At 36.0% G+C, this 12,903-nt stretch overlaps 1 protein-coding gene across 2 annotated transcripts in view; it reads right to left on the bottom strand.

Annotated features, from left to right (window-relative positions):
• The window catches only part of ACER3 (alkaline ceramidase 3), a 1,138,468-nt gene extending 1,135,441 nt beyond the window's left edge, over positions 1–3,027 (bottom strand). The window contains exon 1 of one of the 2 annotated variants that reach the window (XM_044073355.1): positions 2,723–3,027. In XM_044073355.1, the coding sequence (XP_043929290.1) occupies positions 2,723–2,744 (22 nt within the window). In that variant the 5' untranslated portion in view covers positions 2,745–3,027. Of the gene's footprint in view, positions 1–930; positions 1,155–2,722 lie in introns of those variants that run through there. The other variant, XM_044073354.1, reaches the window with a different exon arrangement.
• Positions 3,028–12,903: the final 9,876 nt, after the last annotated feature.

A 12,903-nucleotide genomic window follows, 5' to 3' on the forward strand; every position in this document is an offset into this window, starting at 1 on the left:
CCTTTCAGTGTTCAACGGGACCGCAGTGCAGAAGTTAGGCAGTCATCACTATTCTTTATACACCCAAGCAATGTAGAAAACAAACAGTTGAAGTTTTTTTTTACATGACTAATAATAAAGATACCACTACGTCAGTAAGTTTATCTACACCATTTTAAAGCAATGCATACTTTATGCTTGTAAGTCTTCTCTTTCTTAATAGTAAACAAAAATACTAAGTCAGCTAGTCATACCAAACAAAAATATCGAATCAACCATCAGTCATTACCGGAGTTTAGTTTAACGTTTATTATATTTATTTGCCCACAACAAGGGATGATTCAGATCATTCCCAACACTTCTGCTCAGACACTACTACTATGACCATATCGTAATAACGACAGACCGGCATTTCACTTCCGCCCTAATCCAAGACTGTCCAGTCTGGTGGAATTTACCTACACCTACATGGACACCGGTTTATTTCACCACATTCATACTAGCACATTGACAAGAGAAACAAAACATATCAATTTACCCAATCAGTATCTTAGAAGCAAATACTTCCAAGACATCGCATCAACTGATTATTAACATTAAAATAAATAAGAGAAACCAAAGAAAAAAAAGCAGCACCATAAATCTAATTAAAAATCTTTTTTTTTTTTTTTTTTTGTGGTGGTGCAAGTAGGCTAACCAATTGAGCTGAGTTTTACTGATGTTTGGAAACGCTGTGATTAGTTTCAAAATTAGTAGACTGGGTTTAGGAAGTGCAGTGCGCAGTCGCTTTTCTCTATCACCAGAGTACACAGCACTTGTAAAACTACTGCACTCCAGGCCTTTCAGGGTGGTCTAGCAGCCTTCATTCATTAGAAAGTCTAGTTAAAAAGCTACGTCCTTATTCACTTAGCTGTGTCCATTTAGTTTACATTGTGCAGGTCGTGTACTTACAAAATTCCGCGATATAAAATGAAACAACATAGTTTTCTTCACACCAGTCCAAAGTAGATGTGGGCTTGCCCCAGTAACCATGTCCGCGGCTATCTAAGGCAGGAGCCATGTTTGGAGTCCAGAACTATGCCACTAGCAGCAGCACGAAAAAAAAGAGGCGGGACTGAGGCCTACATTGACTGAAAAAACCGTAATTACACTCCGTCGCCATGGCAACCAGGTAAAAGTCGATATGCAGGCAGTTTAGTTCGTTTTGGTCCCAGAAAGAACACGCCTGAATTATTGCCGTGTTATTTTTTCTTATTATTTTGTAATTTTTAAACAAGGCGGAGACATATAAAGTGAACGTCTTTCAGATAATTGAGCTGGTTATTGAATCATGATTTAACAGTTACAAACTTTAAGAGTGGGAGGTCAGAACCGCTTATCTCTCAACTCTTTAGAATTTTACAGAATGGCCATATTTTTGCCTCATATTTCTGGTCTGTTCCTCAAAAATTGGGAATTTAATGGCAAATCATTGTGGGCTGAAGACACCAAGTTATAATATACATTTGAATTTAAGACTTCGTATGTTTCAGAAAAAGTTAATGCAACACTTTTAGCAACTTTCTAAGTTTTCAAGCGCAATAAGCGAACTCCAACTCTGATTTTGGGGACTTTGTTCTACAGTTATGTTTGTTTGGCTTTGCTCAGATTTCTTACGTTAAAAGAGGTTAAAAGGTACGGGCTGTGTGTGTTTGTCAGTCTATTTCTAACTTGGTGACAAACCTTTAAAGCTAGCCACTGCAGGCAGATATCCAGTCCGAATTTTGGGGGGGGGGCGGGCGGGCGCGCACAGTGTTGCAGCCGCTATTGCTGACAGCTGGTTCGATTCTCGGTTGGTATAACTTCTGTGCGGAGTCTGTATGCATAGCTCTCAAGTGTACCTCATTACGAGGAACGTACCTCATTTGGGGTCTTAAAAAGTGCATGTTCCTCAAAGTTCCGCATTGAAAGGGACCGGTCTGTCACACATTCAGTGTTAAGAAATTTTTAACTGCTAGCAATGAGTAAATAGATGTGAATCATATTTCATTAAAATATCTTTTTATAAGTAAAACCAGCATATTTTAGCCATCGTTTGACCTTCCTATTTGAAGTTGTTAGTAAGCCATGAGTAAGTGTTCCACATTTTGCACATTTGTCACACATTATGAGGGCTAATGTTCCTCATTTTGGAAACAGATTGAGAGCGATGTCTGTATGTCCGAGTCCCAGCGTTTGCTCCGGTCCTACCGCTTAACTTCCCGATTTTTGCTGGGCTGTTCCTTGTAAAACTTTTTTTTTTCTGGAACAAAGAATGAAGATTGAAGTCAAATAAATGATTCACATTTGAGTGTAGTACTTTATATTTTTTCACACTATGTATCTTAAGACAAATCCTACTATTCTAGATATTTTCTAAGTTTATAAGAACAGTATTTAATATCTGTCCCTATTTTCCGCCTTTGTCCCCCAGTTATTTTAGCCTTTGTCCGGGTTTCTTGCACTAAAAGGTTGAGAGGAATGGCTCCGATTTTCTCCCACATTTCAAAAACATGCACCTGGTGCGTTTCTTCTCGGGCCTCCGCTGAAAATGGGCTCCGTGACTCTGTCCCAGTCGGATTTTCCCGGTCAACAGATGTTGAATAAATTCTCCAGCAAAGTCTAAACCAAACAAATGTTTGACGTATTAATCATAACGTTAAACTCAACACCAAGAAATGCAATATAGTTTCCGCTGATAAATATAGCGTTTACTTTTGCTTACCATGTAGATGTAGGTGTTCCATTTACATCTGATGCAGTTTTTGTCGACTTGTTGCAGTTGTTGATCAGCAGGCTTTCCTTTGACCACCATATGTATGTAGCAGAGAGATAATCCTTCTGCCTTGCAGAATTTATCTTTTCTGATATCTCTTCAAGGACCAAATAAGTTATAATCCCACTTTATCCATTCTCTTAATCAGTCATTGAATATTGTGCTCCTTTTGGTATGTGCCTTACTAAATACCTAAATCAATTTGCGTTTCTCATCAAAATTATCTCAGACCATGGTACCTATAGCTACTTTTAACAGATTAAAAGCCATAACCTTCTCCTCAGTGTGGTGTGGTATAGAATGGGGTGCTCTGCTTACCTTTCCATGCTATGAATGGCACAGCACTTGAGGTCTCAAATGTCCCTGTTTTGCAGCAACATTCCTTATTTTCAGGCCTAACCCTTTGCACAATTTTTTTGAATCTCCTAATCACATGTAATGTTTGAGTATGTCTATTGCACAGAAAACTACACTGCCTGTTAGTGGCAACAGTAATGTAAAGAAAGAAGGGCATGCATCTTGTAGCTCCCCTTTTCTGAAGCAAAAATAAATGACCTTGTGTGGTATAATTTTGCAATATAGTCCATTAAAGCCTACAGATTTTTACAGTCTGTTTCATAATGTGCTCATTTTTGCCACTTTGTTTTTTAAACATGTTTCTAAGTAGTATCCTAGAAGCAGGAAGTGAAAAGTATAATCCCAGGCAGCAAAGAGCAACAAGAAACAGCGATGAAGCCAAAGGTAATCTTCACAAAAAGTTTATTCAAACACACGACATAAATTTCTCCAAGTCCTTCTCAAACACACAACATAAATTTCTCCAAATCCTTCTCTCAAGCACTTTCGCTCAGTGCAATACTGAGCTTTATCAAGATAAAAATGCAGGGCAGAACAACCTTATTTGTAAGTCTCTTAATGAGATCATGTGCTTCATTAATTAAAACCAGTCAAGTTACAATTAAAATTAATTGGTGACCAATTTAAAATTAAAGGGCAAGATGTTGTATGAAATACATAAAATCCTAAATAAAATACCTTTTGTTAAATATGTTGTAGTTGAAAAATATGTTATTTAAGATATGTCATTTGAAAATCACAAAGCATTCGTGTATAAATAAATAAATATTGTTATGTTAATGTCCCATGAAACCACATTTGTAGTGATTGATTCTTATAACACTGTTTAGTGTGCAATAAATATTACAATGGGGTACCACGAATAAATGATGTGAGTAATAAATAGTAATAGATAAAAATCAAATGTTAAAAATACAAGAATTAAAAATAAAAATGATAATCAAGTATTAAGTGTTCAAACGTTGTTACATAGATTACATTCTCTATACTCAGAATAAATATAAATATAAAATACAAATAATTTGATACAAATAAGTAATGTTGATAATCTCTTACTAAATGCTGTATGCTATAACTTAGCTCTTCTTAGTTTTAAAACACTACTTAAATTTGTGTAGTCATTTAACCCTGGCCATTTAGCTGCATCCAGTCTTAGTTGCTATATAAGCTCCCTATATTCCAATTTAGTCTCCCAGTCACCCCCTCTCTTGTCGGGTGTTATCTGGTCTAACACAATGAACTTGATTTCCATATCTGGGCAGGACAAAGAGTGTTTATAAAAAACATTGGTCTCTTTTTTCTTGGAAATATCGTAGAAATGCTCATAAATTCTTCTCTTTAGAGTCCTTTCTGTTTTCCCAATATAGAAACTTTGACATTTTATACATGAGCCTAAATGTACAACATATTTTGCATTGCAGTTAAAATACCTATTAGACCGGAATAGATATTTCCTAGATGGGATGTATATACTATGATCATTCAACATAGCAGTGCATTGTTTGCACATTCCACATTTATAAGTTCCTTTCTTGGATCTACTACCAGTGGTATTCGTCATTTCTTTTCTTTCAAATAGCACTTTCATGTTAGTACCCCAGGCCTAACAAATGTGGGTTTAGTTGGAACCTTTGTTGAAAAATCGTCATGCAATGTAAGAACTGGCCAATACCTTGTTTTTGTTTCCTCTATCAGGTCAGAATTGCTGGAAAATGTATGTATGTAACTAGTTTGTTCTAGCTGCTGGGTGTTCTTATGCAAGTTATCCACTTGCGGTAACATGCATCCTAAAAGTGGTGGGTATTTTTCTTCTCTACTTGCGGAAATTTCCATGACCAAATTCTTGATTAGTTTAGCCGGGTAGCCCCTTTCACAAAATTTCTCTTCTAAAAAGCTAACCTCGTTTGAGAAGTATTCCGCAGTGCTACACATTCTAGAAGCACGGATTAGTTGCCCTTTGATAATTCCTTTCTTTTGATAGAAAGGATGACTACTGCTAAAGTGTAGGTAAGAATTAGAATATGTGGGTTTCCTGTATACTCTTGAAGCAAACTTGCCATTGGTGAAATCCTTGATTATAGTTACATCTAGATAGTTCAAACTAGTGTTACTGACCGAGTGTGTAAAGGTCAAAAAGGAAGTGGTGGAGTTAATGTAATTTACAAATTTCTGAAAATCCACCTCTGTTCATGCCATAACAAACATCCAGGTATCTAACATAGTGTTTAATGTGTTTCACCCAGTCTGTGCCAAATATGAAAGTCTGTTCCCATTTGTGCAATACAATGTTCGCATACAAAGAGGCACAAGAAGCCCCCATTGCAACTCCCAATTTCTGTTTGTAAATTTTGCCGTTAAAACAGATGAAATTATTGTTTAACACAATATCCATGAATTCGACTAGCAAATTCACAACATTGGCACCAAGATTGGCTTCTTTGACCAAAACGTCTTTGAACCAATCCAGACCTGTCAGATGTGGTATACTGGGGAATAGTTGCACTATATCGATAGTTACCATTAAAAGGTCTGGGTTGTACAAATGGGATCCCATACCCTTTAGGAAGTCCCAAGAATCTTTGCATATGTGGCTTAGTGATGTAACAAACCATTTGAGGACGTAGTCAATACATTTCCCCAAAGGTTCAGTGATGCTTCCTTCACCAGAAACTATTGGTCTGAATTTTAAAGGGTCCAGTCCTTTGTGGGTCTTTGGAATACCAAAAATTACTGGGATTCTTGGTTTGGCTACAAACAAGTAATTATATAGCTTTTCATTAATGGCTCCTTGTAAAAGGTGGTTCATTAATAGATAGTTAATTTTGGAATATGCTATGTGTAGCTCATTTGTTGATATCAAGCCATAATGCTCAACATCCTGTAACATGTTGTAAATATGTGCATCATAGTCTATATTGTACATCAAAAATAAGCCCCCTACTTTATCCGGTTTCATTACTCTACACCCTTCTTCCTTTAAAGACCTGATTATGTGTGTTTCATTCAAACTTAGATTCTGGGGACCTGCAGCAGGTTGTCTAATGCCAATAGCTCTTAGATCTCTTTCCACCAATTCTTCAAACACCTTAGTGGAGGAGTGTGTGGGAGGGTTAAAGGTACTCTTTCTAGTAAGTATGTCACCTTGACAGGGTTGACCCTTGAAGTATAGAGACAAATTCAATTGCCTAACAAACATTTTAAGATCTATCAGTTCTTTTTCAAGATTAAATGATCGTGCTGGTATAAAATGCATACCTCTTGTAAATAAGTTAAAACGTTCCTTCGTTATCTCTAAATCAGTAAAATTATAAACCGTAAAATTATTATCCGTGGTCACCGTGTAACTGGTGGGGGTAATAGGAGGTGAATCCAAAGGTACACAACTCTCCTGGTCGGGCATAGCATGACCGATCTCGGTTACTTGTTCCATCTCCTCGTTGAGAATCTGCCCCCCCCCCCGATTTGTCTGGGGGAAATATAAAATCCTGATGAGAGTTCTTTCTTTCCTTTTCCGCTAGTCTCTCACTCCTTTCAGGTAGGTCAACCTGCGTGTCATCATTATTAAAACTATGGACATTGTTGTGCTGTGTAACAGTGTTGTTAGTCCATCTAGCCTTTACTGGGAGTGGGTAAGCCATGCCTTCGCTATATTCTCTAAGATCCCTTTCTCATTTGTGTATCTTGCAGTTCACAACCTTAACACAGAACCTGTCTACTTCATCTGAAAATATTATCATAGTTATACTTCACTGAAGGAAAGTTCTTGTCATTTACTAATGCGTTATTCAACCCATTTAAGTCCTTAAGCAGAGCATCAGCCTTAGCTTCATACTCTGCTACCATAACCTCCAACATTTCAATTCCTGCACGGTTAAAAATGTCACACAGTTTCTTGTAGTATGCAGTACCTTTTTGAACATTATTTGGAAACTTAAAACATCTTAAACCTTTGGGAACCCTTTCTACTTTCACACATTCTTTTAAATGGTCTATTTCCAGTTGGTTCGTTTTGTAGGTGTACAGCTTATCACGTAATGTGTTAAAGTCTTGTTCTATATCAGCGTTGTTAACAATATTGTCTGTACCTTGTTTGAACCAGAACTGTTGTTCCGCCCAGGCATTGAAGTTAAAGTCCTTATTACGGTCACCTACATCACTCGTGACGCTGATTGTTTGCTTTGTTTGTCTGTTTACTCACGCCCTGCTGGATACTAGACCCAAACTGAACGCCACTGCTTGCTGGCAAGGGTTCACCGGAAATACGTCTTCTCTTCCGCTCCAGCCCCTGTTGCTGGTTGCCTGGCAACGTTGAAAGCGTGCCCGTTTTACTAGTGTTGAAAACTTCTGTTAACTGCGTTAACATGTCCAATACTCTGTTGAATTCAGCCCTGGTAACTGGCCCATTTTCATCTAAAGCTTTGAGCACCTGTGGGGTGCCTATGAAGTCGCACTGTACCACTTCCTCCGCCATGGAACAAATCAGAACCAAGAACACAGCAAAAAGCTTGAAACCAAGACCAAGTGAAAAGTATAATCCAAGGCAGCGAAGAGCAGCAAGAAACAGCGATGAAGCCAAAGGTAATCTCCAGAAAAAGTTTATTCAAACACACAACATAAATTTCTCCAAGTCATTCTCTCAAACACACAACATAAATTTCTCCAAATCCTTCTCTCAAGTGCTTTCGCTCAATTGAAAAAGCCAAAAGGTTTTAATTTTTTTCCAGAAAAAAGCTTTACCAAGGGATAAAAAATTTTAATTATTCCCTTTCGAAACTATCCTCTATATAAATATCTTCTCTCTATTTTACTGACTTACTTTTTTTTTTTTTGGAAGATAGTGAAATCCCTTATATATAATGTACTAATCTTTTGTTTTTATTTATGTTTTTGTTTTTTATTAATGTTTTGTTATACACTTTCTTAATGTTGTTTCTATTTTACTTGTGATATTAAATATTGTGTAAGCTTGGAGCTTTTCTCCTCGGGCCTCCACTGAAAATGGACATGTATCCAGTTGGACTAGCCCGGTTAACAAATGTAAAATAAATAAATAAATAAAATAAGCTCCCTATATTCCAATTTAGTCTCCCAGTCACCCCCTCTCTTGTCTGGTGTTATCTGGTCTAACACAATGAACTTGATTTCCATATCTGGGCAGGACAAAGAGTGTTTATAAAAAGCATTGGTCTCTTTTTTTCTTGGAAATATCATAGAAATGCTCATAAATTCTTCTCTTTAGAGTCCTTTCTGTTTTCCCATTATAGAAACGTTGACATTTTATACATGAGCCTAAATGTACAACATATTTTGCATTGCAGTTAAAATACCTATTAGACCGGAATAGATATTTCCTAGATGGGATGTATATACTATGATCATTCAACATAGCAGTGCATTGTTTGCACATTCCACATTTATAAGTTCCTTTCTTGGATCTACTACCAGTGGTATTCGTCATTTCTTTTCTTTCAAATAGCTCTTTCATGTTAGTACCCCTGCGTCTAACAAATGTGGGTTTAGTTGGAACCTTTGTTGAAAAATCGTCATGCAATGTAAGAACTGGCCAATACCTTGTTATTGTTTCTATCAGGTCAGAATTGCTGGAAAATGTGTGTATGTAACTAGTTTGTTCTAGCTGCTGGGTGTTCTTATGCAAGTTATCCACTTGCGGTAACATGCATCCTAAAAGTGGTGGGTATTTTTCTTCTCTACTTGCGGAAATTTCCATGACCAAATTCTTGATTAGTTTAGCCGGGTAGCCCCTTTCACAAAATTTCTCTTCTAAAAAGCTAACCTCGTTTGAGAAGTATTCCGCAGTGCTACACATTCTAGAAGCACGGATTAGTTGCCCTTTGATAATTCCTTTCTTTTGATAGAAAGGATGACTACTGCTAAAGTGTAGGTAAGAATTAGAATATGTGGGTTTCCTGTATACTCTTGAAGCAAACTTGCCATTGGTGAAATCCTTGATTATAGTTACATCTAGATAGTTCAAACTAGTGTTACTGACCGAGTGTGTAAAGGTCAAAAAGGAAGTGGTGGAGTTAATGTAATTTACAAATTTCTGAAAATCCACCTCTGTTCCATGCCATAACAAACATATCATCCAGGTATCTAACATAGTGTTTAATGTGTTTCACCCAGTCTGTGCCAAATATGAAAGTCTGTTCCCATTTGTGCAATACAATGTTCATACAAAGAGGCACAAGAAGCCCCCATTGCAACTCCCAATTTCTGTTTGTAAATTTCGCCATTAAAACAGATGAAATTATTGTTTAACACAATATCCATGAATTCGACTAGCAAATTCACAACATTGGCACCAAGATTGGCTTCTTTGACCAAAACGTCTTTGAACCAATCCAGACCTGTCAGATGTGGTATACTGGGGAATAGTTGCACTATATCGATAGTTACCATTAAAAGGTCTGGGTTGTACAAATGGGATCCCATACCCTTTAGGAAGTCCCAAGAATCTTTGCATATGTGGCTTAGTGATGTAACAAACCATTTGAGGACGTAGTCAATAAATTTCCCCAAAGGTTCAGGGATGCTTCCTTCACCAGAAACTATTGGTCTGAATTTTAAAGGGTCCAGTCCTTTGTGGGTCTTTGGAATACCAAAAATTACTGGGATTCTTGGTTTGGCTACAAACAAGTAATTATATAGCTTTTCATTAATGGCTCCTTGTAAAAGGTGGTCCATTAATAGATAGTTAATTTTGGAATATGCTATGTGTAGCTCATTTGTTGATATCAAGCCATAATGCTCAACATCCTGTAACATGTTGTAAATATGCGCATCATAGTCTATATTGTACATCAAAACTAAGCCCCCTCCTTTATCCGGTTTCATTACTCTACACCCTTCTTCCTTTAAAGACCTGATTATGTGTGTTTCATTCAAACTTAGATTCTGGGGACCTGCAGCAGGTTGTCTAATGCCAATAGCTCTTAGATCTCTTTCCACCAATTCTTCAAACACCTTAGTGGAGGAGTGTGTGGGAGGGTTAAAGGTACTCTTTCTAGTAAGTATGTCACCTTGACAGGGTTGACCCTTGAAGTATAGAGACAAATTCAATTGCCTAACAAACATTTTAAAAAAAAAAAAAAAAAAAAAAAGAAAAAAAAAAAAAAAAAAAAAAAAAAAAAAAAAAAAAAAAAAAAAAAAAAAAAAAAAAAAAAAAAAAAAAAAAAAAAAAAAAAAAAAAAAAAAAAAAAAAAAAAAAAAAAAAAAAAAAAAAAAAAAAAAAAAAAAAAAAAAAAAAAAAAAAAAAAAAAAAAAAAAAAAAAAAAAAAAAAAAAAAAAAAAAAAAAAAACAAAAAAAAAAAAAAAAAAAAAAAAAAAAAAAAAAAAAAAAAAAAAAAAAAAAAAAAAAAAGAAAATAAAAAAAAAAAAAAAAAAAAAAAAAAAAAAAAAAAAAAAAAAAAAAAAAATATAAAAAAAAAAAAAAAAAAAAAAAAAAAAAAAAAAAAAAAAAAATATAAAAAAAAAAAAAAAAAAAAAAAAAAAAAAAAAAAAAAAAAAAAAAAAAAAAAAAAAAAAAAAAAAAAAAAAAAAAAAAAAAAAAAAAAAAAAAAAAAAAAAAAAAAAAAAAAAAAAAAAAAAAAAAAAAAAAAAAAAAACAGTGTTGTTAGTCCATCTAGCCTTTACTGGGAGTGGGTAAACCATGCCTTCGCTATATTCTCTAAGATCCCTTTCTCATTTGTGTATCTTGCAGTTCACAACCTTAACACAGAACCTGTCTACTTCATTGAAAATATTATCATAGTTATACTTCACTGAAGGAAAGTTCTTGTCATTTACTAATGCGTTATTCAACCCATTTAAGTCCTTAAGCAGAGCATCAGCCTTAGCTTCATACTCTGCTACCATAACCTCCAACATTTCAATTCCTGCACGGTTAAAAATGTCACACAGTTTCTTGTAGTATGCAGTACCTTTTTGAACATTATTTGGAAACTTAAAACATCTTAAACCTTTGGGAACCCTTTCTACTTTCACACATTCTTTTAAATAGTCTATTTCCAGTTGGTTCGTTTTGTAGGTGTACAGCTTATCACGTAATGTGTTAAAGTCTTGTTCTATATCAGCGTTGTTAACAATATTGTCTGTACCTTGTTTGAACCAGAACTGTTGTTCCGCCCAGGCATTGAAGTTAAAGTCCTTATTACGGTCACCTACATCACTCGTACGCTGATTGTTTGCTTTGTTTGTCTGTTTACTCACGCCCTGCTGGATACTAGACCCAAACTGAACGCCACTGCTTGCTGGCAAGGGTTCACCGGAAATACTTCTTCTCTTCCGCTCCAGCCCCTGTTGCTGGTTGCCTGGCAACGTTGAAAGCGTGCCCGTTTTACTAGTGTTGAAAACTTCTGTTAACTGCATTAACATGTCCAATACTCTGTTGAATTCAGCCCTGGTAACTGGCCCATTTTCATCTAAAGCTTTGAGCACCTGTGGGGTGCCTATGAAGTCGCTCTGTACCACTTCCTCTGCCATGGAACAAATCAGAACCAAGAACACAGCAAAAAGCTTGAAACCAAGACCAAGTGAAAAGTATAATCCAAGGCAGCGAAGAGCAGCAAGAAACAGCGATGAAGCCAAAGGTAATCTCCACAAAAAGTTTATTCAAACACACAACATAAATTTCTCCAAGTCATTCTCTCAAACACACAACATAAATTTCTCCAAATCCTTCTCTCAAGTGCTTTCGCTCAGTGCAATACTGAGCTTTACCAAGATAAAAATGCAGGGCAGAACAACCTTATTTGTAAGTCTCTTAATGAGATCATGTGCTTCATTAATTAAAAGCAGTCAAGTTACAATTAAAATTAATTGGTTTTAATTGTATTATCTCAGACCATGGTACCTATAGCTACTTTTAACAGATTAAAAGCCATAACCTTCTCCTCAGTGTGGTGTGGTATAGAATGGGGTGCTCTGCTTACCTTTCCATGCTATGAATGGCACAGCACTTGAGGTCTCAAATGTCCCTGTTTTGCAGCAACATTCCTTATTTTCAGGCCTAACCCTTTGCACAATTTTTTTGAATCTCCTAATCACATGTAATGTTTGAGTATGTCTATTACACAGAAAACTACACTGCCTGTTAGTGGCAACAGTAATGTAAAGAAAGAGGGCATGCATCTTGTAGCTCCCCTTTTCTGAAGCAAAAATAAATGACCTTGTGTGGTATAATTTTGCAATATAGTCCATTAAAGCCTACCGATTTTTACAGTCTGTTTCATAATGTGCTCATTTTTGCCACTTTGTTTTTTAAACCTGTTTCTAAGTAGTATCCTAGAAGCAGGAAGAGTTCTGTACTGTTTGGTATTCACATTTTATGTTAATTAGATGCCCAGACTTTTGCTTGGATATTCCTATTTTTCAATGCCCTTTGTTCCTGTTTTCAATGTCTGCAGGTTGAGAGGCATGCCCAGCACTTGTTGAACTTGTCAGCTAAATAGAACCAGTGGTAAATCACACACTCTGTCTCGGGACCTTAACCTGTAATACCACATCATCACCTAATGGCATGACAAGTATCTAACCCAACATGTTTGCTGTATGTGGAATAGGCTACCCTTGTATATCAAGCAAAGTACTTTCCTAGCATCTTTTAAAAGTCTGGATGGGTGGCAACAAAATTTCACCTGAGATAGATGGGGGGGAAAGTGTTGATAATGGAGAACACTGGACTGAATATAACTCACATAGGTTCGTAGGTATATACTAGGCTAACAATCATCAGGGCCTTTATAAGCCTACCC

The sequence above is a fragment of the Protopterus annectens genome, chromosome 5.part1, assembly GCF_019279795.1.
Source record: "Protopterus annectens isolate FY-2018-M chromosome 5.part1, PAN1.0, whole genome shotgun sequence".
Lineage (NCBI taxonomy): Eukaryota > Metazoa > Chordata > Ceratodontiformes > Protopteridae > Protopterus > Protopterus annectens.